The sequence below is a fragment of the Rhamphochromis longiceps genome, linkage group LG7 (assembly GCF_057381845.1).
Source record: "Rhamphochromis longiceps isolate RC_006_pf linkage group LG7, R_longiceps_female_GT1.1, whole genome shotgun sequence".
Classification (NCBI taxonomy): Eukaryota; Metazoa; Chordata; class Actinopteri; order Cichliformes; family Cichlidae; genus Rhamphochromis; species Rhamphochromis longiceps.
In genome coordinates this window covers 65,621,085-65,645,725 of record NC_140563.1, presented here as the reverse complement: position 1 = coordinate 65,645,725, position 24,641 = coordinate 65,621,085, and the positions used below count along the sequence as shown (strand labels likewise).

General features: G+C 40.2%; 1 protein-coding gene across 3 annotated transcripts in view; it reads right to left on the bottom strand.

Moving 5' to 3' along the window:
- The window catches only part of LOC146666709 (basic helix-loop-helix ARNT-like protein 1), a 32,312-nt gene extending 11,712 nt beyond the window's left edge, over positions 1-20,600 (bottom strand). Inside the window, exons 1-12 of one of the 3 annotated variants that reach the window (XM_085414835.1) lie at positions 20,445-20,600; positions 11,867-12,045; positions 8,532-8,595; positions 6,416-6,563; positions 5,964-5,984; positions 5,709-5,741; positions 3,362-3,391; positions 2,627-2,784; positions 1,986-2,065; positions 1,778-1,870; positions 1,391-1,508; positions 862-1,011 (exon numbers count right to left, since the gene is read on the bottom strand). In XM_085414835.1, the coding sequence (XP_085270961.1) occupies positions 862-1,011; positions 1,391-1,508; positions 1,778-1,870; positions 1,986-2,065; positions 2,627-2,784; positions 3,362-3,391; positions 5,709-5,741; positions 5,964-5,984; positions 6,416-6,563; positions 8,532-8,577 (877 nt within the window). In that variant the 5' untranslated portion in view covers positions 8,578-8,595; positions 11,867-12,045; positions 20,445-20,600. Of the gene's footprint in view, positions 1-861; positions 1,012-1,390; positions 1,509-1,777; positions 1,871-1,985; positions 2,066-2,626; positions 2,785-3,361; positions 3,392-5,708; positions 5,742-5,963; positions 5,985-6,415; positions 6,564-8,531; positions 8,596-11,866; positions 12,046-20,122; positions 20,277-20,444 lie in introns of those variants that run through there. The other 2 variants (XM_085414836.1, XM_085414837.1) reach the window with 2 other exon arrangements.
- Between the last annotated feature and the right edge of the window lie 4,041 nt (positions 20,601-24,641).

Here is a 24,641-nt window from a genome sequence, read left to right as displayed (position 1 = left end):
AGGGCTTTTGGTTTCATAAGGAGGTGATGGAGATATTTACAAAGCACTGTGTGAGATGTAAATAGAGAGGAGAGAGAAGCCGCTCCAAAGGTCTCTTAAGACACGGGATGCAAAACACTGCTGGCTTCATCGAGCTGATATAGTGGAAGCTCTCCGCAATTCAGACGTGGCTTATTTTTATGTTAATGCTCCTCACCCGTTCTGTCAGACGATGTGGGAGAAACGAGCCACAGCAGCAATACCTTTTACCCTTTAGGCCTGACAGTGATGTAAAATGCTTGAAATTAGAGTTTGTTTAATACGACGATACTTTGGTAATTACAGATGCTACATCCTACATGTAGTCATGATGGTGCATCTACACCCTTAGATAATTGTTAAGGGAAAAACACACCATGTCATTTATTGTTAGATCCTGACCAGTCCCATCTCTGTGTCAAGGGTAATTAAGTTCTTGCTGTAGTGCTGCGTGCATAAATGAGTGCATCCTTCTTTATTTAGAGATGCTTGCACACGGACCCTGCAGGTATGTCATTAACTTAGAATAAAGAGTTTTAGAAGCAACTGGGAACAACAAACTAACTTCAGCTGTTACTTTTTGTCAGATCTAGACACCAATCTCCAAAAGAGTAAGTGGTAACTTGACTGCACGTGCTTCATAAGATTGCTGTCACAGCTTTTCACAAGGCTGTGATCAGTCCACCCATACAGAAACAGCACTGACAAGCAGAGACATCAGATTTACAGAAATGAGTGGATGTCAGAAAGGGACCAGAGAGCTGATAAGCACAGAGCTTTTTCAGGTGGTGCTCTGACAGAGAGGAAGGTTGTCAGGTTTTAATGAAGACGATGGCACGCTACCTTTTTTCTTAGAGCAGGTGGAGGGAAAGTCTTTATCTTCTACTTTGACAGACTGCCTGTTGCACTTCATCCTGCAGAAAAATGACCGCCTAGCTCCAGAACAGAGTCTAGAAGGACCGGGGGTGATGTCCGTCTTCACAGGAAGACCAGCTGCAAAAATAAAGGAAAGAAAATAATCAGTCAACAGAAAACGACTATTCTTTCAAGCCTCAGCAATTTTAGAAAGAAGGACTTGCACACAAATAACAAAGGAAACGCACATGTGGAAAATAAATCCATTTGGAGCTCTTGGTTGCATTTTCTATTCTTAGTGCCTTGAATGATGCACACTTCCCCTGTTTTACCTCCAGCTGTGTTTGCCATCGTTAAATCAACAGGCTTTTCCTTTGAGAAAATGCACTGACTGTTTCTAGCCTTCAGTTCCCTATATGGGGTTCCTTTTTCACACCATTTGGTGTGACAGATTTTAACGGCATTGACCAAACTCTTGGCTCTACAAAACAGATTACACACGTCCATTTTTGCTTACTTTTAGCATCGATGAGTCTCTCTCGTGGGGCTGTATCAGAGGACGACAGCTGCTCTTTGACCTTGGCGATGTCCTTGGGGTGAAGGTAGTCAAACAGGCTCTGACCTATCAGGTCATTCTTGAGAGGAGAGAGAAAGATGAATAAATTTGAATTGTTTAATTTGTGGAATTTCAAATTAGGATGGATAGACAGATGTTTGCTGGCTATGAATTGTCCACTTGTTTGTGTAGTAATAGTGATTGAGCAGATTCACAGCATCCTTCTTTTGCTTTGTAAAGGAACTAACGCATGCCTGTCGCAGATCCACAGTAAAGCCTTTTAAGGTGGCTTAAAAATCATCCACCATTAACAAAAAGATCCCTTCATTCCTCAGGCTGTCAGCGTACCTGGCTGTAGTTGAGAATCTTGTACACGGATTCAGAAACAAACAGGATCTTGCCACGATCGCATCCGACCACAAACAGGAAGCCATCAGCAGCCTGCATTATTAAACAGAACGTTAAAAACTGGATTAAAAGTTCATTTCTGGAGGTTTTTCCCCCCCTTTGTATAGTTATAAAAAGAACCTTAATTATTTTTGATTTTTCCACTCACCCTTAGTATCAAGTGCTTCAGTTCATCATCTGAGAGGAAGGAAGGCTTGTAGTTTGCCTCTGTGTACGGGTTGGCTGCACCTGCACACAACATTAAAACACACGCAGGTCACACCTGTGACTATTCAGACTGCACATGCACACATAAGAGCATTTTTAGAAAGCTGTATGCTCCCACTTAATCTTATTTGCTTTGAGTACCATGAATTTATCTTCCTTTAAGAATTACACACAGTTCCATATTTGGAAATGTTTACCAAAGGATTACCAATATCAACTGACCAGCTGCTGACCAGCCCCCACTGACCTTCACATTTTTAACAGTGGTCTCCAACACGGCACAGGTAAGTATTTCACTGCATTAACATCATCCATCTTAACTATCCTGACCTGCCCGTTCCCCGATTAGGGATCCATCATCAATTATCTTCTTTATTTGTCACCTGATCAGTAAAAACCTCTCACGTTTCCCATGTTTATGAATATGTTTCGTTGTTTAATCTTTATTTAACTGGGATGGAAACCCTCAGGTCCTCAACAGCGCATATTTCACATGTTAGTACAAAAACTGATGCGAGCAAGTGTTTGAATGAGAAGACTTTTCACTTCGTTGCCTCCCCAACCCTCCCAGTTGATTCTAACCTCTGAGCGTCTTCATGTGTTGGACAGCCATCCGGAGGACTGTCAGTTTATCCAGCTTGCGGGACATGGCATTGCAGGTGGGCACCAGTGATGCCAGCTCATCGATGAAGCTGTTCATCTTGTCTCTGCGACGTTTCTCAATCTGGCTATGGGCCTCTCTGTGCAGGAGAAGACATCAGACATCAAAAAAGTGTCAATGAACAAAGTCATTTTCCACCCATCTTGCTGGCAGAAATCCACAGTAAATAATAATAAACCAGCTTGGCTGAACTTTACCTGCTCTACAAAATACAAACTCCTAGCACCTTATCCAACAGACTCCACTGTCTACGCATTCATAGTCCTGTCTAACATGATATAAATCAGCTAGCAAGACGCAAAGAAAACAGCCTCAAGAGACATGAAGAAATCCAGTTTTTGTTGTTCTGCCGATCCTCCACGACTATAAGGTTATATCCTTCCTGCTTGTCTGCTCTCGCTTTGCACAGAAGCAGCTATAAAAGAGAATTCTTTCCATGTAAGAGAAAGACAGCTTGGCTTTAGCAATTAGGTTTGCTTTTACAGTCCCCTTCCACATAATGCTTGGATCTATACACTTCAATGTATAAAGTTTCTTATTATCAGTGTGCACAAAGATCTCTCTGTCCCCATCCACAGAGTGACATTTAATTCATGCAAGGGAGCTTAGCAGGTAAGGGGGAATGGGAGAGAGAGAAAGAAAAGGAGTGTTTATACCTGGCATTCTTAATCCTGCCCTGTTGGTCACTGAAAAAACAAAACAGAGAAAGAATTAGAGAGAGAAATTAGAGAGGACTGAAGGGTTTGATTGTTAAATTAATGCGATAGCACATACTTTAAAAGGGCAGCAAGAGGGCAAATCTGATGACTAATGCAGTACAAACATGACACTAGGGCTGCCACGATTAGTCGACTAGTCACGATTATGTCGACTATTAAAATCGTCGACGACTAATTTAATAGTCGACGCATCGTTTGAAGCTTTGTAAGATCACAAAGGACGCAGGAATGAGTAGTAGGATTTAAGAGTGTAATAACGGACTGAAACAGAAGATGGCAGCACTGCATGTACAAGGATGCCAGCTGCCGTTAAACCCCGAAGAAGAAGAAGCTGTGTCCCAGAATTCATAGCGCAGCCCAGCGCAGTTGTCAACAATGGCGGCAGCTAGTAGTTTTAACTTTACTCTTATTATTCTTTCTGGGTCACAAAATAAACGTTTAACATATTTTCAGGCGAGAATGTAGCTGTGTAAACCTCAAATATCTGCTCAGTTTATCAAGACACCGCATATTTTCAAAAGCGCTCCGACGTTTTCGGAGACGTCTGTTACCCACTAGCTCGTTAGCTAGGCGGGGGCAAGGCTAACTAGAGCCGTGAGAACACCGGACTCCCGGCAAATCGTTTTCAAACCCACCGCCGTCTTTCGCTAGTCAGGTTAAACATATATATAAGTCACTTAGATAACTTAAAAATGTTATTGTTTGGCTTTCTTTAGTATTTTATTTGTTCCTGAGTAAATCGGTTTGGCTGAGATTAAAGTTATAGTTTTTGCACAGCTAAAACTGTCAAGCAGACAGCTGATTATCAGAAGTGTGAGACGCTGGAGAATATACTCCGGTGTCCTGTTATATTTTAGAAAGCAAGGAGTTTATTAAACTTCACCGAAACAATCTGCAAATTTCATTAAAAATTAATAAACTACCATCTTGTCTTTATTTTTAGTTAGCACAAACACTTCAAGCTGTAAGCTAATGATAGTTATATAAGACCAGATGCTGCTGGTGCAATAAGCTGTACGCTGTATGTCCAATGGATGATGATCTGATTAGTCGACTAATCGCAAAAATAATCGGTGACTAGTCGACTATCAAAATAATCGTTTGTGGCAGCCCTACATGACACATCTCTTTATCTCATATTTACAGTTAGGAAAAAAGAGCAACAACAAGGAAAATGTCCACTCCACTCTACAGACACACCCAGACGATGACTTCATAGTACATGCAAATGATTCCTTGACTTTCCAAAAACAATTAGGATGAGTTAAACTCGTCTAAAAAGTCAGGAGACTGACTTTATTTTGAGATAAAGCATCTCTCCAAACTCGGCGTTGTCTGTGTCTTTTTTGGGTTATTTCTGCTAGTGGAAGATTTGTCTAATCCAGTGTGTGGCGAGCACTTAGTTCAGTAAAACCAAAGGGTTAAGTAATACATCCAAAGCCCCTTAAGTTGCTATGTAACGTGACTACGTCATTCACTCTCCTTCAGGCAGCACTCCCTACTGCACCCCCAGCTGAACTGCAGACATGTCTGTACAGTAGTGAAATGGTTCTCCTCGATTGGCTTTGGTGTCACAGTGCAGTGTGCAAGAGATTTTCCCCTGGAGAGTAACATGCATTACAGCAGCTGTAGTAGTTTATGATACTTTTCCTGTGCAGCTTATTACATTCATTCAACTTTGCTTTAACTTTATGAACATTTCTGCGAAAAATTATTTTAATACACCCATCACTGCCTTTCTTTCCCTGTTAAGTGAAATTAAATTGCACTGATGACGTCCGATGCAATAAAATGATCGAACATGCAGTCCTAACATGGTGAAAAACTCTGACGTGTCAGATTTGGTCATATAGATCATGGCAAAAGTCCTCGTGGCGGAAAACTTAAACATCTTTACTGGGTGTTTATTACCCGATCGTTCTCTACTGTGCTCTAAAGGACAAACCTTGGAATCTGTGTAATATTCAGAGCAACATGGATTTTTATTCTAGTAAGAGCTGCTGTTGTTAAAAATAACATCTCTCAATACTCTGAGCAGCATCCAGTGTAAAACCTCCATTCACCTCCTCTGTGTTTATGTGGGCACTGAAACATCCAAATACAGATCTCTGAGATTCACAAATGTGAGTGTGAAAACACGAACGTTATGATTTGGCTCAACGGACCCTTTAAGTTGAAATCAACAGGGAACCCAATCGTGCCAGAAGCAGGATATTTCAAGAGCAATAAACAGACACATCCAGCAGATTAAAGCTCTATCACCATGGCAATAATGGCGCCTTACCTGCCCAGTTTATCTTTATCTGGGTCCATGTCACTGAGAAGGAGAAAACAGGAGATATAAGTTTCAGCAAGACCACAGGAACACATTCAAATAACCAGAGCACTTCACAAAGGGTTCACTGGGTTGAGTAGGTTTGCTTTTCAGTCTGTTCAATATTTCATGGTGCAAAAGATTATGTGTGAGGGTTCAGTGGCATTTCAGGCTGATTAATTGAGTTTGCTAGATCTACTAACATCGAGTCAGGTTTGAACTTACTCAAATGAGAAGCCATCAATTCTGCAAAGAAACACAAATTTATCAATCAATTTTTTGTCACTGAATGATTCAGATCATTATGTTTTTTTTAAACAACGTGTAAAGTGTTAGCAACATTGGCTAACAGTGTTTAAGGACACAAATGTTATGAATATTGTAGCACACCTGCACTAATGAATGCAAAAGACTTTGTGTCTCCATAATCAGACATGGTTAATAGGACCAGAAACACTCTGTCTATCTAGTCATTTCACTTTATCACTTCTTCCCATAATTCTCAGTCTGTATATTTTTCCCCTTTCTCTGTGCACCTTATTGCCAAGAATACATTCAAGGTCTATTTATGTGATGTTACAGTTACCACTGCTGGTAAGTCAAGCAGTAGTAGCAAATATGTTTATATTACCAATAAAGTGAGCATTTGAGCTTCTCTTTCTTCCTTGTCTACTTACTGGTAGTCGGTGGTGCTGCCTTTCCTTTTGCGGGTGTAGTCCATGCCAGGCGTGCTGATGGAACTGGAGATGAGGTCAGTGGAGCTGGGGGACATGAAGTCGGTCATTGTAGACGAGATGTCCATCCTTTGGTCTGCCATCAGGTCATCTGCACAGCACAATGAGACACTGAGCTTAAAAACAGACATCTCTCTGTGTGCGGATTTAAGGCCTTTATACACAGTGTCACAAAAAAATAAATAAAAAAATAAATAAAAATAAATAAAAAAAAAAACCCCCAAGATTCCATTCTTTTGTTGGTTTGTTTTTGGGTTTTTTTGTAGGTACGAACTGGTCGTGTAAAGCGTATACACACTGAAAGCAGTCTGTTTTTGTGAAAAATGCACTGCAAAAGTTGGTGTTTTTCCTTCATTTATTTGTCACCGCATTTGTGGCTTTACCAGTGCACAAGTGTTTCACCAAATTTAAAAAAAATACTACATACACATTTTTAGTAACCATTTTTATTTCACCGGCTGCTGAAGCTACATAATCTTAAGACAAACTGGCAACCTAGTAAACCACACTGCCAAACCAGAATAACAACAGTTGACGACTTTCTTTGTTGTGACTCTTTCTGGGTGACTCTGCAGTGGTTATCAAGCCGCCTGCCTGCACAGGGCTCCAGATGAGGAGGAGTGACTGCTGTGCCACTGCTGACTGAGATCACAACACTCTGCGTGGTTGGAATAATTACATTTGCCCCAAACGAGTTGGTGGCTGTGTGAGTCTATAACTCATATTCATAGCAAAAAGTAAAACAAAAGCTCCCACTCCTGTATGAGACATCATTGCGGCTATATAAAGCTCTTGCAGTTTGACCAAGTACGGTAAATGTTATTTTATTCACTTATTTATTTTTTTTAAATTGAAGGACAAATGCACATATTTAAAGGGGACCTATATATTGTTTTATTGGTGTAAAGATTCTTAAACCACAGTCTGTTGTTGTAGACAGCAAACCAGATGGATGATGCCTCTGGCACACATTTCAAAAATCCAAAAGGACTATCCAGCAGTTTCAAATACAGCACAATAAACCAGCAACTGTCATGATTGCCAGATTAGTTCAACAGCTAAACAAACGTATCAGCTGCTGTTTTGACAATGTAGCACAATTACATGAATAACCGAGCTGACGCTAATCTGACACGTAAATGTATTAACCAGGGGGCGTTAAACAAGCTGCTCAGAGGACAGAACCGGCCAGCAAAAACATCCACTATGGTTCCCTGGATGGCACTGCAAAGTGTGAAAATTTCACCTCATTAATATCCAGAATTGTTCATTAAATGTAAATCATGGCGAGGTAACGTCAGCGTAACAGCACTGACAAACGCTGAGAAATTGCTTCAATCGTAGGAGGAAGAAAAAATGTTTATTCATAGACGAAGGCAGGTAATTATGAAACAGGTTTGCTGCCTTAAAGATGTTTTCTGTGGTTCGTGAACTAAATTTTTAAATATTTTTAAGACAGGTCTACTTTACTAATAGAAAATGAATGGATCCTACGGTTCATACACAAACACATTCTTGCTAAATGACAGCTGCAACATAAGGACGAATATTTCCCCAGAAATATAAAAATCCATTTGCAAATCTAAAAAGGCTCTTGTGCCAGATTTCAACAGACCCGTGTGCAACCTTGTTATTCAGTCTTTTGGTGATTAAACCCTCTCTTTTAAGAAATAGCTGCAATGCAGGCGTCTGTGTGTATTAGAAGCTAAAATAAAAGAAACAATCCACTGTTTCTTTGCAGAAGAAAATAAGCAACACAGAGCAGACAGTCACACAAATGTCGCATGCATATGCATGCATAGACCGAAACTACTGGGTCTAAGTATGTAAATGAACTGACAAATAATAAGCGCGACATGTGCGGGATTACTCATATTATCCGTGCTGACAAGAAATCACTATAAAAGGTCTGAGGTCAAGATCAAAGCGGAAATACTGTAGTTGTGAGAAACGGAGGTGACTATCTGCACAGACCTTTTTTTCAATAAAGCGTGCACACTTAATTGAGAGATGCACAGAGGGAAATACTAATTTATTTTTTAGGAAGGGCCAAACTCACCACAGATGTTCATCACAGCCTGTGTGTTAAAATCATCTCCTTCCATCCACTCTGGAGCCCTCAACTGTGAACACACAAAAGCAACACTTTAAGATGGAATCATTCTGAGAATCTGCAAAGACAAAAACAAAGAAATCCCAAAACAAAGAAAATACAGACAGAGTAACTGTTGCCTGGACACATGCAGCAAACATCGTGTCATCTGGGTCAAGTGTGCAGGCGCAATAAACAGGAAGCCACTATTACAACTGCATGTATTGAAATACTGTAAGCTATTTAGGTCGCACCGTATCAGTTACATGACACATAAATCAGACTGGTTGAGATGTGCCATGTGCATTCCAATTCGCCAACTACAACCCTGGCAAGTGTTTAAACTTCAGAGATGATGACTCTGAGCTGACTGAAGAAGGCCTGTCGTTAACAAGAGTTCTTGCTTAATTATTCAGTCATTTTCTGTAAATGTTTCGATTAGAGTTTTCGAGCACATGCATGCGCAAACAGGTGGCATGACTCATCAAGAGCCACACTAATGTTTCAGAGGAATGGGTGAACCCCCCCCCCCCAAAAAAAAACAATATAAGCAAATGTATTTACTGTGAAGCCTCTAAACCAGGGGTGTCAAACTCAATTGCACAGGGGGCCAAAACTCAAGGCACACTTTAGGTCGCGGGCCAAACAAGATAAACATTTATTGAACATGTTTATGTTTTTTTAAACATAAATATGAATAAAAACAGACAGGAATATTATTCCAGATTAAATAAACTTAAAAAAATAAACTTTAACTTTAAATATTTTGCTCTTCATAAAAATATATCCTGTCAAAATTATGCAAGTTAGAAATATGAACATGCTGCCAAAAACCCCAGAAAAAATAAATGAAAGCATACACAAGGTTGGAGCCGCATGTAGACGGAGCTGAGGCATTGCTTCAGGAATGGAAATAATAAACTGTGCGGGCCATTCAGTGTCGTACTTTCCCTTGAGTCTATCATTACACTGCAGCTCCATCTGAATCTGCACAGGTGCAGTTCAGCAAAGTCCGCTGACTTGGTTCAACATTACTTGGCAACAGGGAAAGTGAGGCAGGTTGCACTGGTGCATTTGTGACAGCTTCACTTGAAATGCCTTCACCGCATCATACATGCCATGTCCATGAACTGACAGATTTCCTTGCTGAGCTCAAAAACTCTATTGAGAATTTTTATCCCAACTCAGCCAACCGACCTCTGTATGATGGCATGTCGGCAAACTCTGAATCTATTTCCCACATAAAAGACTGACATTGACGGTGATTTAAACTTTTAGCTCAGATAAAATTTACGGTTTACGTTACGGTGATCATTACATGCTCCATTTTTAGGACTTTACCACACAGCGTTTCCTGGTGTATGATGCAGTGATATGCTGTTAACTCACCGGTACAGTTCTCCTCCTGCATCTTTACTCACAACCTGCTGACTAGTTGCTTTTTTCACCGCACAACACCGGCGCACCATCTGTTGTAAGTCCAACAAGTTTGTCCCAGGGCAGTTTCATGTCGGTTACACTTTAACATACGTTTTAAAAAATGTCTTTCCCTGTCGTTGTCCTGTGCATCGATTTAATGTTCAATATTTCCTCTCCAAGGATGAAGATGGCCAGCTGTGCAATCAGCTGTGCAATGTCCATCATGTCTGTACTTTCATCCACAGCAAGAGAGTATGCGATAAAGTTTTTGCTTCTTTCACACAACTGTGTTCTTAAATCAGTGGCCATCTCACAAACCCGATCAGCAATCGTATTTCTCCTCAGGCTCACATTTGCCAAAATCTGCGTTTTGTCTGGACACAAGACGTCGCACAGCTTCATCATGCAGCTCTTCAGAGTGGTACCGGGCTAATTTGGCTCCTCTGCTACAATAAAACTTGCTTTCACAACAGCTTCACTTTGTGATTTTGCTCTGGTGAAAAACGTCTGCTGAAATGTCAGATTCTTCTTTAGCTCTTCTACTTTCTGTAGTTTCTGCTCTGCGTTTAGGTTTTTCAGCTATCCTGACGTTTTGTCTCGTAGTGCCGTCTTAAATTAAATTCCTTAATTACAGCCACATTAGCTCCACTAATAAGACACACGGGTTTACCAGCATGTCTGTAAACATATATTCAGTCACCCACTGGCGCTGAAAGGCTCTGCTTTCAGAATCAACTTTTCTCTCCACCATTGTGAGCGGCTAGCTTCGCAATAACAGAAGTTTGACTTGTTTGAGGCGGGAATGTTCCCAGTTAGCCTAGCGGTTCAGCAAGGAGGCTGCAGTGCTGCATTATGGAATCTGTAGTTTGTATATCATTAGCACCTCATATTGCCGGGCCATGCATAACAATAATAGTACATCTATAAAAAATATTCTCACGGGACACGTGCTCTAAACGAACAAACCTTTGCTACTGAATGAGTTTGCCAAGTAAATGCACTATTCATACAGCTCCAGGTCAAAACAATATTTGCCTCGAAGAGCTTTATACTGTAAGCTAAAGACTAGAGAAAAGCAAAGAGAAACCCAAAGATCAGATCATCCCGTACGGTTAAAGAACGCCTGTCAAAGAACTCCTTTGACAGGAAGAGACCTCCAGCACAACCAGGCTCAGGGAGTGGAGAGGTCAGGTGAAATAGAGGACAGAAAAGAGAAGTAAAGAGGAATCTCTATCTCTCACTGCAACTCAACACCACAAAAAAAAAAAAAGGAAGTAGGCATCACCTCGTCATTCAGGAGTTCAGGATACGAAACAAGAACAAAACAAAGACAAAAAAACTAGATATTCGATGCCATTATCTATTCACTCAACCGCAAGCAGGTGTGTGCACTAAACCACTTGTTCAAGGCCAAGCATACCATTTAAATTTTTTGCAATGGGAGTGCTGTTTTTATATAAGATGCTAAAAATGTCAGCAGCATGTGGAGGCGGTGAGCCTTTTTTCTGGGGTGAATGCTGATAAAGTTAAACAGCAGTCAGCCAGAATCAGATGCATGCAACATGTCACTGCTCTGAAAACATGACTCCTTTAAAACCAGATTTAGTCCTTAAATTGTGTAAGCAAATATAACAGAGGTGTATTAATACATAAGTTCACTGATAACTTAAATTGAACCAAACACTACAAATATTACATGGAAATAAAAATACATAAATATCACATTTTTAATGTCACACTTATTCCAAAGCAAATGCTGGCCTAGTTTTCAAATATGTTAATTATTTCTCGCACTGTGAAGGAGGACTCCTTGGTTCAAATTCACATCTCTGAAATATGAGTAGGCACCTCCTACAGATGGCGTGCAGAGCGGCTTCAGTTACCTGGACAGGAAACTGGAACAGGCTTCCTGGACGGGCCTGGTATCGTCTGAATCAATCTGGTCTGCTCGGTTGTGATCTGGTCTGAGTCTGGTTTGATTCAGCCTGACCTAGTTTCATCCACTTTGAAGTGGTCTCCCCTCATATGATCAGATCCTTAAGCAGCTGGGGCCCGTCTACATCTGCAGGGGGATGAAGAGAAATCTGTGAGTCAGGTGCAAAATCAATCTGTCGCCAATCTCTAAATGTAAGCAAAATGTATTCAAGTAACACACTTAAAATCCAGGGCTAAACATTCATTCTGGTACGAGATAAAAGCCAACTACAAGTCACATTCTGCAAAATATTTACTCATTAGTCCCAGCAAATTAATGAATCACTTTTTGGAGTATATCTCCTGCACAGATTCAAGCTCAGTTTCATTGTCAGTAGCTTTATATTAACTGGATACATTGCTTCAGAAAATGCCTGAGTGATGGAGATGGGAGAAGCGCAGCACATCAAGGTGGCAACACGGCTGCCAACATAGATCTGTATGAGATTTAAGAAAAAGTATTTTCCAACACGGTGAGCTACCCAGCTGTTCCCACTGTGCTATAGAAATGTGAGGAGTAACTGGGTAAAGATTCTACTTTACATTTATGAAAATGTCAAAATGACGTCTGTGTGCAGAGACAAGTTATGGAGAAAGATCTTTTCAGCTTTAGTTAACAGGTGTATCCATCAATTCCAATCTTAAGAGTGTAATATTAATGAACCTTTATTAGAAAAAGTAGATGAAGATAGATGTAGAATGAGTGCCGATCGGGTTCATAAAACAACTATCTAATTTTCAGTAACAACCCAATGTGAAACTCAAGATGCAGGCAGGAGAGTACTAGGTCAGGACGAGTTTGGTGAGCTCTTTTATTGGGACAAAGCCCTGGGCTAGAAGGGGAAAACCACTATGTCATGATTGAGCACTGAAAGGAACTGGTGCTGGAGTAAAAAGTGGGTCAGCCAATCTCTATGGTCTCTAACCAGCCAGCCTCGATTTCCATCCACCACCTACTTCTACTTCATCAGTGAGTCAGCAAGGCATTCTGCTTTGATTCCCTGTTTTTTTTTTTGGGTTGTATGGAAGCCCCAAACGCAATTTCATTGTTCTTGACAATGACAATAAATAAATAAATACTAAATACTAAACACCCACTCAGACAGGCAGGAAGCAGGCAGAAAGCCCGTTCATACACGAAAGACGCATGCAGCCGGCAAGTCAGCTGCCAAATCTCCCAAATACTTCCACCATGGCCAGTGATGGAACGTTTTTGTAAAGATGTGAAAAGATTTTACAAATATCAAATACACTACAAATTAATACTCGATGCTTCAAACAGGGATGAACCGAAACCCTTGCACTCTCATCTTCTCTTACCCAGAAATATCAAAACTGTACACTGGCTTGTGCAAAGACCTCTGGTCAGTGAAATAAAATGGAATATTTTAACGACTGCTATTATATCCAGCTTCCTGTGAGATTTAATAGTTTCAACCCCAACATGAGTCATTTAAAAAAAAATTTTAAAAATTATTACAGCTTTCAGAGCTCCACAGATGGAATCTGCAAGCATGACATAATTCTGTGGGTACTTGTAATGTGATTTCACTCAGCATTAACTCTTAACTGGTGACTTTTAAACTCATAAAGCTTTAAATGTGCCCCTTTTGAATGACCAATTTAATTAAAAAATAAAAAATAAAACTCACAGTACAATGCAAACCTTTTGGACAAACATCACAATACAGGCAATTCTGAAATATGCAAGAGACTACAATAAGTTGACCTGTAAAACAACCTGATATACAGGTACAACTATGTCAGACTTTAAGTCCCTGCACACTCACACAGGTGTTTTCTTTTAATTCTATTCGTGGGTGGAGCTATTCTGGGAATTTCTCTACGTGAGGTCACCAAATCTTACGTGCATAGTTGGGGTTTGTATTGTTGCAGCAGTCAGGGTGTAGCAGCCTGTCTGCAAGGATGTGAAAGGGTTTACTGCATAGATTGAGTGCAGTGTGCTCACATTCAGCTTTTTACAGCCAAGAACTAACTGTGTGCCGAGGTTGAGTTTTTCATCATCACTGGGCAGGTCTTGCCAAACGATAACAATCCCAGCTACATTTCTAAACAAATGATAAACAACCGATTTAAATTTAAGCACTGACAAGGAAGTAAAGTCTGGTTGTCAAGTCTCAGGGCTCAACATTGCTGACCCAAGAAGACCCTAGCAGCGCTGTATGTGGAAATTATAATCTCAGATTCAGGGCAACAGGTCCAAGTAAGTGTCTGGATATGCTTGTTATCTAGAAAGACCTGTGCTTCTCTGGCAGCATGAGATTGCGCCCTGTCCAGCTGAAAAAAAAAAAGCACAGGTCAAGGTGCTGCTACAAAAATGGCCCGAGTACAGGTTGGAGCATTTCCATTGCGAACAATCAGATCACAGATTGTGCTCTCATGGATATGCATGGCTGCTGATCCAGCTGGGACACTCATGCAGGCATCCGGCATGCCAACAAGTCCAACCTCGGTTGATGGCGGCACTCATGACAATGCTGTGCACACACTGCTTTTTGTGTTCTGAGACGAGTGGCTAGAAAATGCAGAAATGTATATATTCTGTTCTTGTGCTGAGTAACATAGCAGTCATTACTGCTGTTATTCAAATACAAAGGCATAAGCTTATGATGGAAAAAGTAATGAATTAATACTCTACAGCTGGAGAGTGTTCAACAGGGAAAACGTCACATAGTGCCCAGTCTGTTGTTACATAGAGCGAGTGTCAATAACTGCACCTTAACTGAGAGACATCTCAAATGGCAAAGAGATTATGCAATCACTCAAGCCAGTGCTGGTGGCGACAAACAACATGTGCAGCGACAAGAGCGAAACCAACTTTCACTTTTGAGTGACACAATAAGCACCGATCCTCTTTCCTCATAGTAATAATAGACCCCATCCATCAAGACCCATCACAATGATATGACAGCACCAGCAGCCCCAGACACCAGTTTTAAATCTTTGCTTTTCTTGTTGCCACGATATCTGAAATCTACTTTGACAGAAGGCAGGTAATTATTACAGATGGCCATGACATTATATTTATTTATTACAATACAAAGTAATAAATAGAAAGGCCATTACTAAACAACAGGACTGCCACGATTACGTCGACTATTAAAATTGTGGATGTGTCGTTTGAAGCTTTGTAAGATCCTGAAAGACGCAGGAATAAGTAGTAGGATTTAAGAGTGTAATAACAGACTGAAACAGCAGATGGTAGCACTGCATGTCCAGGGATGCCAGCTGCCGTTAAACCCCAAAGAAGAAGCAGCAGTGTCTGGTTTCGTAGCTGTGTCCAAATTTAGCGGCCGCATCCTTCGGAGGCCGCATTTGTAGGCCAATTACGTTACAGCGACGTGGCGAAGCCTGTCCAAATTTGAAGATTTCCCCAAACGTGGCTGAAAAATGCATCCTTCATTTCCCCAGATTTGAAGGATGGGTCGGGTGTATCCTTCGTGGCCCAAACTATTCCAGAATTCATAGCGTGGCCCAGCCAATTCCAGTTTTCAACAATGGCGGCAGCTACTTAGTTTTAATATTACTCTTATTACTATTTCTGGGTCACAAAATAAACTTTTAACATATTTTCAGGCAAGAATGTAGCTGTGTAGCTTCAAATATCTGCTCGGTTTATCAAGACATCACACTTTTGCAAAAGTGCTCCGACGTTTTCGGAGACGTCTGTTACCCACCAGCTCGATAACTAGAGGGTTCAAGGCTCACTAGAGCCGGTGAGAACGGCAAACTCCCGGGACATCATTTTCAAACCCGCCGCAGTCTTTCGCTACTCAGGTTAAACATGATATAAAAGCCACTCAGATCATTTAAAAATGTTATTGTTTGGCTTTTTTTTTATGTTTTATTTGTTCCTCAGTAAATCGGTTTGGCTGAGATTAAAGTTATAGTTTTTACACAGCTGAATAAACGTCAAACAGAGAACTGATTAAACAGAAGTGTGAAATGGTAGAGAATTTACTCCAGTGTCCTGTTATATTTCACATAGAAAGAAGAGATGGCCGAGTTTATTAAACTCCACCGAGACAATCTGAAAAATTCATTAAAAGTTTAATAAACTGTCATCTTGTCTTTATTTTTAGTTATCACATACATTAAACACTTCAAGCTGTCAGCTAATGATAGTTATATAAGAGCAGACGCATGCTGGTGCAATAAGCTGTACGTTTTACATCCAATGGATGCATGATCTGATTAGTCGACTAATCGCAAAAATAATCGGTGACTAGTCGACTATCAAAATAATCGTTTGTGGCAGCCCTACTAAACAATACAGTGTCCATCATTTTATTTGACAAAGTTATTCACAAGAGGAAAACATTCATAAAATCTTCACAAAAGTGGTCGTCCAAGCCAATTCACCCCAAAGTCAGAGAAACTTCTCAGTTAACAGTTAAATGTTAAAATTCATAACAGTAAAATTAGAAAGACTGAACAAATACAGCTTATTTTAAAGGGTTTTCAAACACCTAATCTCTCTAAGAAGAACATGGCGAATGACTTAGATGAGCAAAATTACATCTGAGCAAACCACATGACTTCTGGAACAATGTTCATTGGACATTGAAAATGTCTGGGCAAAATCCACAGCATCACGTTTGTCAAAACCAAACCACAGCATATCGGCACAAACACCTCATACCTGAAGGGGTGATGATGTGGGCACCTTGCAGTAATTAAGGCAACCACGAGCTCCTTTGTAAGCAAAGTATTCTTGAGCCCAATGTGAGGCCATCTGTCCCAACAAGCTACTGAACCATGGGGTATACTCAGTTTTTACTTTAGTTTTTGTTAAACAAATGACAGTGCAATATGTTGTGAGTTGTTCCTCAACACAAACTGTATTTAAAATTTTTTAGAAGTTGATGAGGACCAGATGATTGTTTATTATCTCCCTAACTTGAGAATTGAAAAGAGGGTGTACTTTATTTTTTCCACTTGTGACTGTAAGTCAATTTTGAGTACAAAAGCAGTAAATAATTTCCATCCACCTAGCAACCCCTTCTTGTATACCTCAATTTCACAGTTGTACTCAACGGCCTGTTTAAGGTGGTAAACACGTTTCTTGTTTCCACATGTAGTGGAAACTGTTTTCTTGCTTATTGTTTTGCATATTTATAAGCTGGCATTTTTGGTGGAGCTTGTTGAAGTAGCTCCCTTTATAAACACTAAATACATGTCCCACTTTGTGTTGTGTATGCCAGCAGAATAAATGTATGGTGTATAGAATAGGACAGCTGGGTTAGACTTCCAACACCCTTGTGATTCTGATCTGGACAAGCATAAGAAGATCGATGCATGGATGGATGCTTCGAATCCCTTATGCAATCTATATGCAATGGGGAATAATGAGCAATATGTGCAGAAAGAATCCTTGGGATTTCAGGAAAATTGACCAATCAGGCCTGATAATATACAGGCCTGAAAAACCTGCATATTTGGAGACCAAAATTAGTCCAGCCAAGGATAAGGTTAAGTTTCCTTTTAAACATACTTAAACATACACCTGAGAACATTTTGTTTTTAGAGAAATTAGATTTTAATTTATTTAATATCAGGAAAAAATTACATTAAAATGCATTATTTGAAGTACAATGGAAAAAATTGTTTTTTTATTTATTTATTGTATTTACACGAGTTAAAATCTTTTGGCTTGTTATCTCTACTTGTGTCTTTTTATTTAGATAAACACATTTATTGATCAATTTTCCTTTCAACCCCAACAATTCTTTACCTTTTCCCTTTTTTAAACCACAGAAGCTTACAGGGGAGAAATAAGTAAGTGTCAAGCATCGTATCTTCTTAGTTACATGCAAGGGTTTCCTGATGGATGTGGAACCTCTCTGTTTAGTCAATGGCATGGCTCGTTAGGTTTGTCCGGCCAAAGCATATGGCCAGTCACTGTGGCCAACATCTCCTATTGGGAATTAGACAGGAGGCATCTTTATTAAACTTGGCAGGGTGCCTTGGTTACATCCATCCATTTTCTTAACTGCTTATCCTACTTAGGGAAATGCGGTGGAGCTATCATAAGATCAGAGGCCAGGTACACACACTGGACAGATTGCCAGACCATCACAGGGCCGACACAGAGATAGACAACCACACAATCTCTCACCTGCAGTCACAAGTAAACTCAACATGCATATCTTTGGACTTTGGGAAGAAGTGGGAGTACCCAGAAGAAGCCCATGTAGGCACATAAAGAATGTGTAAACTCCACAAAGAAAGACCTCAGCAGATCAGAAGATCCAAACTTTGTTGTGAGGCATCAGCGCTACAAACTACACCTCCATGCCATGTCCTTTATTTATTATTATTCATTACTGACAATGCTATTCACCCCTTAAGAAGGACATTTTCAGTAGCTCTCATACATTCACCTCTAAATAAACTGTGTCCCGTAATCTCATTTAAGCAAGCCTCACCAATTGGAACTTTCCTTGAGCACTTGTGGGCTCTTATGTTGAAGAATTATCCAAATGAATATTCATTACAATGGTTAACAGGAAATAACAGCTACATGTGTAGGATCACAACTTAAATCTCATTAAAAAAAAATATGTTTAATAAGTTTACTAAGGTTGCCCTAAAATAAGGTTTTAAAAAGCTTTTCCCCCACTAACGTTATACTTCTACCACAATATTAGGCATTGAAGAATTTTCCACATACATTTTAATACAAGAAACTTTTAGTGTGACAGTCTCTCTCACATAATTACTTAGAATGATCTCTAGTTAATCTAAATTAGCATCCACATAGTCATGACAAGGATCTTTTTCTCTATAACGTTTTATATCATACAGTTTCCTCATAGAAACCAGAAGTTTGTCATCTGGCCTTCATGATCAACAGGATGGTTAACTGCAACCCTTCTGAGTCATCACAACAAATGTCTGCTGTAAAAATGTCTTTGTGGCTACATAGATCCGTACTGATAAGATCTGATATAGGTTGCTACCTGGCTAGAAACAAAAACAAAGACACAGTCTGAAGTTCACAGCAAGTGCCTTTCATGTGGTGAAACAGTTAATGGATAATCTACTCAAGGCAGGCATGAGAAACTACAAAAACACAAGGTGCACCTGTCAAACTAACACACGAGACAGTAATCCAACAAAAAAAAAAAGATTAACAGCAAACTGCCTTTAACACAACGTCCAAAGGTTTAATATGATGTATCCCCAAATAGATCCATAAACCCTGTGTACTAAAAAAAGGCTTCAGTGTGGTGAGAGTGACTCAGATGATGAATCAACAGTGACAACCAACTGTTTCCTATCCTGCTCAAGACCATTTCATATCCTCCCAGTCAAAACCAGCTGGTCCTCAGCAGGACCCGCCTGAAACCAGGTATGACATGCAAGGAGACCTGCATGCTCATTGGCTAACACCTAATCCTCCTGTCTGTCTCTAATAATGACAGTACATTAGAAAATGTATTTGACGTCTTACTCAATGTGACCTGAAATTAGTTGCTGTGCCCATAAACACATAAGGAAAGTGTTTATTGATGCCAGGGCAGAGGGCTGTTTTCCCATAGACTTATACAGGACAGGAAGGCTTTTCTACAACCACAGGTATCGCCCTCTGGTGCTCATTAGCCTTGCCAGCTGACATCCCTGGGTATTAGGCCTTCTGCACTTGTTTCACTTTTAAGCCACGTCCACCCTTTATGATGCCCAAGATGTGTAACAACAAACAACTAAAATCGTCACTCACTCAGCTTTCGAGCGGTTTGGTTAGGTTTTGTTTCGGATTTTATATTATCTATCACACCCCATATCCTCCTGCTTCAATAATACACTAATTACATGCACAGTATAACCACAACCCAATCAAATAGTCTTTGATCAACCACAGCAGAGACACCTAGCGGTGGCCACATTTCCACAGCAAGTGCATACACCGTCGCGATACTTAAGACAAGCACAGGTCTCCAAATAAATAGAAGAATAGCACAGTACCGTTGAGGCCTTTTAAAGAGACAAGCAATGGAGGCTTTGAAGTTACCGGAGCAGGATAGATGCTGCTGAGTATACCCACCAAGGCCCGTTTTACACAGCTAATGCGCTAGCACTGGAGCTTTACTCACTTGGGTCACGTTCAGTTAATAAACTGAAAGCCACTGACCGGCACTTACCCACGCCCGAGCTTCCTCTAAGTCCCGGCGATTCCTGGCACCACTTAAACCAACCCCGCCAAACTAAAGGCGTTTTCCGCACTTTTTGACCATAACGGCATTTCTCCCCCGTCTGCTAACATTAGCATACAGCTCACTGCTAGCTACTGACTGTCAAGACTTGGCCAGCAAAGCTAAAGTCCCTCCTCCTGCTCTAGAAAACCACACTGACATGACCACAGCGCTGGGAAAACATCGACGATATCCATCACAGACCGAAGCCCAGCAAAGTCACACAGACGCGGCGTCAACAAACATATCCTCGTTCTTGTGTTATACTTACAAAAGATCCAGGGGGACTAATCCATCCATTGAACGCCGCTGGTAATATGTAATAGCAACACACAGAAGTGTGACATAAACGATTTTCAATCGGTGACCCAGTTTCTCTTCACCGTCATGCCTGTCGGACCACTAACCTAGTTTTTCAACCAATAGCGTTTGCCCTACCGTCGTAGGTGTCCTGTCAGCCAATCAGACGCGAGTTCAGGCTGGGAAACAATGACCGACGTGCTCATTAGCCAATGACGGTCGGAGATGAAGGGAACGCAGACGCTAGCCGTGTGTGAGCCGTAGGCCCGAGTCCAATCCGTCCACTGCGCCCTCCCACTTCGTGACGAACCTAACCTCTCTTCTCATTTCACAGGTTGTCCTGGAGGTTATTCTGCTCCGTAACTAGTGTTCAGAAAAAAATCCCATTTAATTGAATAATTTTTCATCATTTTAGAAAAAACATTAATGTACTTTTTATTAATTTTTTTTCTCTGAAATTTTCATTTACTACAGAAATATTTTCTTAAGACGGTGGCTTAACTTGATGTGACATATCAAGTCCTTCTCAAGTTCCACAACCACAAATGTAAATTTATGACTCAATTTTTCTTGTTTGTTTATCACGAAGCTTCATTTCAATTATTTGATTCTGTTTTGTTATGTTTGGTCTTTCTTAACAGCCTGAAATAAATTTTATTGAAACAAAGTTTGTAGATCCTGGAGTCCAGACACCACACCAAAATGCAGATGTAAAAAGGTGAGCAAGAGACACCAAAAGAGGGGAACAGAACAAAAGGAATTACTTAACCTAAGGGATTTTCCTATTTCTCTCATTTCTGCCTCCTCTCTCCTCCGTTCTTCTCACCGTAATCCGAAAACACATTTCATTACACATTTTGAAGGACATTTCAATTCCTAAAGTGCATTTGGTCCAGTAACGAATTGGGGAATGACATGGGACTCAGTATACCACTGATTGTTCTCTTACTCTAAATCACAGACATTAAGTTGGTGCAGTATTGTTACTTGTGTGAGTACAAGAAAATAATTATTATAATATGATGTGTTAAATTTGTTTAGATCACAGGAATAAGGAAGGATTGGTCTGTGTTTTAGTTTGGCTTAGCTGTAGGCCTGAGAGTGTGTGAAATTGTTTAGAGAGAAAGGAATTTATGGACACTGGGGGTCTGGTGTCATAAAAGGAGACAGGAAGCTACAGTTGGGGGTTGCTGATGCTGATGCTTGTACCTTTAATAAAAATGCATAATTGTTATAACTTAGAAGTAGGTTTGCAGGAGACTCTCCACATGCTTATCTGTAAATGTAAAACAACAAGAGGCCAATGGCCCAGTGGAGGCAGAGTGGGGGTCTCAGTGTTTGTAATATGTTAACTTGTTTTGTTTGTTGTCTAAAGGAACCTGGTGTAGCTTGGGTGAGGAGATTACTTTTGACCGGCAGGAAGTCACACACACACACACACACACACACACACACACACACACACACACACACACACACACACACACACACACACACACACACAGTGCTTTAACTGTTACGCACCCACACCCACATGCACACTCACTCACGTGCACACACATACACACGGGTACGCGCACACACAGGCACTCACGTGCTCGTGCATACACACAGACACACAGAGTTTGCAGCACATCATGGGGGTTTTATGATGGGGTCACTTCTATAAAGCTGGCTGTAACTAACAAAGAGGTGGAAGATTTGCAGAGGGACACCGGCCTTGCACGTCTTCCCTTCTAGAAGATGCATGCTTAAATGAAGATGAATAAAGATGAATAAAGGTTTTGTGAAATAATTACTGAGTTCCGGTGCCGTCTCTGGATGCCTGAGGAATAAAAAGAACCGGGGTAAAACTGATTTCGTAACACTTGAAACTATGATAATGAAACTAATTGTGCAAAAGAAGATTGTGGCTTTTTTCAGGTGGGTGTCTCCTGTACTTCAAAAGTTATGAAGGTAAAAAAAAAAAAAAGAGCTGGACCCATTTATATAATATACTATATACACTATACAACCCACCTTTCAGAAGTAGTTAATTTAATATGGAGTAACTATTTTCTGGAATTGAGACATTCTTGAAGATGACGTTCAAGTAGTACAGAGGGTGCAGGAAACACAGGTTGTATCCCAATTCAGGGTCTGCAGCCTTAAAGGCCGCATTTTAAGGCCGATTACGTCACTGCGACGCGACGAAGGCTGCTCGAAATGCAGCCCTCAAATGTATCCTTCATTTCCCTGAATTTTAAGGATGTGGCGGTGTAGACTTCATGGCCCAACATATCCCAGACTTCATAGCGCTGCGGTGGGTGTGGATAATTTTGCCGAAAAAAACGGCTGAATCGGAGAGGCCAAAGAGTAAACTTTTAAAAGTAAGTACTGAATATTATGTAACTTATTTATGTGCTAGTGATGGTAAATTCGATTCTTTTTACTGAATCGCGTTTTAATGAGTCACTCACCAAAGTGAATCGGATTTCCTTGAGTCATTTGAGTCAATGAGTCAGTTGACCAGAGAGTGCAAAAATGTATATTTTCACTCAAACTTAATTTGTTTCTCTTTTAATGTAAATCCTACTGCTAAGATGAATGATTGTAAAAGAAAACAACTATTTTATAGAGCAAAAAAAATCTAAAGGGAACATTTTTATTTTATTTCATTAGTATTTTCCTTAAATGTGTCAAATATATATTTTCTCATCTAAATGTGCACTGAGCTGTGAGCCAGGGGGCGGTAATGCGCCTTAACATTGGTTGCCAACCAAGAAGAAGAAGAAGAAGCTGTGTGCCAAGAGGGAGGAGGTGATACACCAAAAGGACACCGAGGCTCCGAGAAAGAATGCAGTCTATTATACTTGCTTTCTTTTTTATGGCCAGCAGAGGGCGACTTGTGGAGTTACAAAAAGAAAGCTGTATAGAAGCTGAAACACTTTCCTGATGACGTCATAAGCTCAATCACTAGTGTTAAGTTAAATTTAAATTTAAGATGTTCATTTTTTAAATGAAGAGGGCTTTACTGTATAATTCCCATGCTGGTAACCTTTGAGTGTGCAGTATACTTGTAATTGAGTTTCTCAGTCAGATCTGCCTCTTGCTCGTCACCTCAGTTTTAAAACATTACCTTTTGACTTCATAACAGAACTGCACTAAAAGAATCATAGCATAATTAATAAATACATCAAAAATACTTGGAAAAGTGAGAATCAGAAAGGCTGGAGAAACAGCCTGCAGAGGTAAACTACAGAGACACAGACATATAGACTGATGGAGACAGCCAGTCTAACAACGGGTTGTCTTGACTGTGAAGAAGGAGTCAGTAATTACACTCTTACACTGCTGTGTGTTGATGGCATGGATGATTTATTTATTGTCTACTTATTTTTCCTGTATAGAATGAACTGTATGCTCTGGGGTATTAGTGACAGCAGACACATGCACCAATTTAGACAATAATGCATGTTAGTAATAAATTACTGTTGCAAAACTATGTTTATATTTTCTACCAAAAACAGTTTGAATGGAATGAGAAACATTAACTTTCATGAATTCTTCCACTCCCGGAGACCCCTCAGACATGATCTCAAATGCCTGTTTATGCCATCCGATCCGTCAAACACCTTCATACAGTTCATCAACAGCAGATGACAGAGGCTTCCACACTACAAACATTAGAAACAGGATATAAACTTAAAGGGGAAATTAAAGTGATATATAGTACTGACAGTGGTATGAAATCAATTTAAGGTGAAAAGCTGTGACACATTCTAACTTGTTTTTTTTTTTTTTAAAGGAATAAACAAGGCTATTTTCAGATATTACTGGATATCTTCATTTTCTTTTTTTAACAGCCAAAACAGGGAACAAACCAGGGGCCAGCTATGCAGCTACTGCTTCTGCTGCCATGCAGTTTGTGCTATCTCCTCTGCTTGGTTCAGTGACTGCCAAATCCTGATGGAAAAAAAAAAATCAACGAAAAACAGGGAGACCAAAACATCAAAACTGGTCTGACACTACTAACTATATTTAAAAATTCTGGAGGATGATTTCAATATTCTTCTGGATTTAAAAAAGCAATGCTCAAGTAGAAGTGAAATTCTTGTGTTGCAGATGTAAATGTAACTGTTGTACATATGAGCTAGAGTTTAGACTAAAATCAACATGAGCTAAAGAT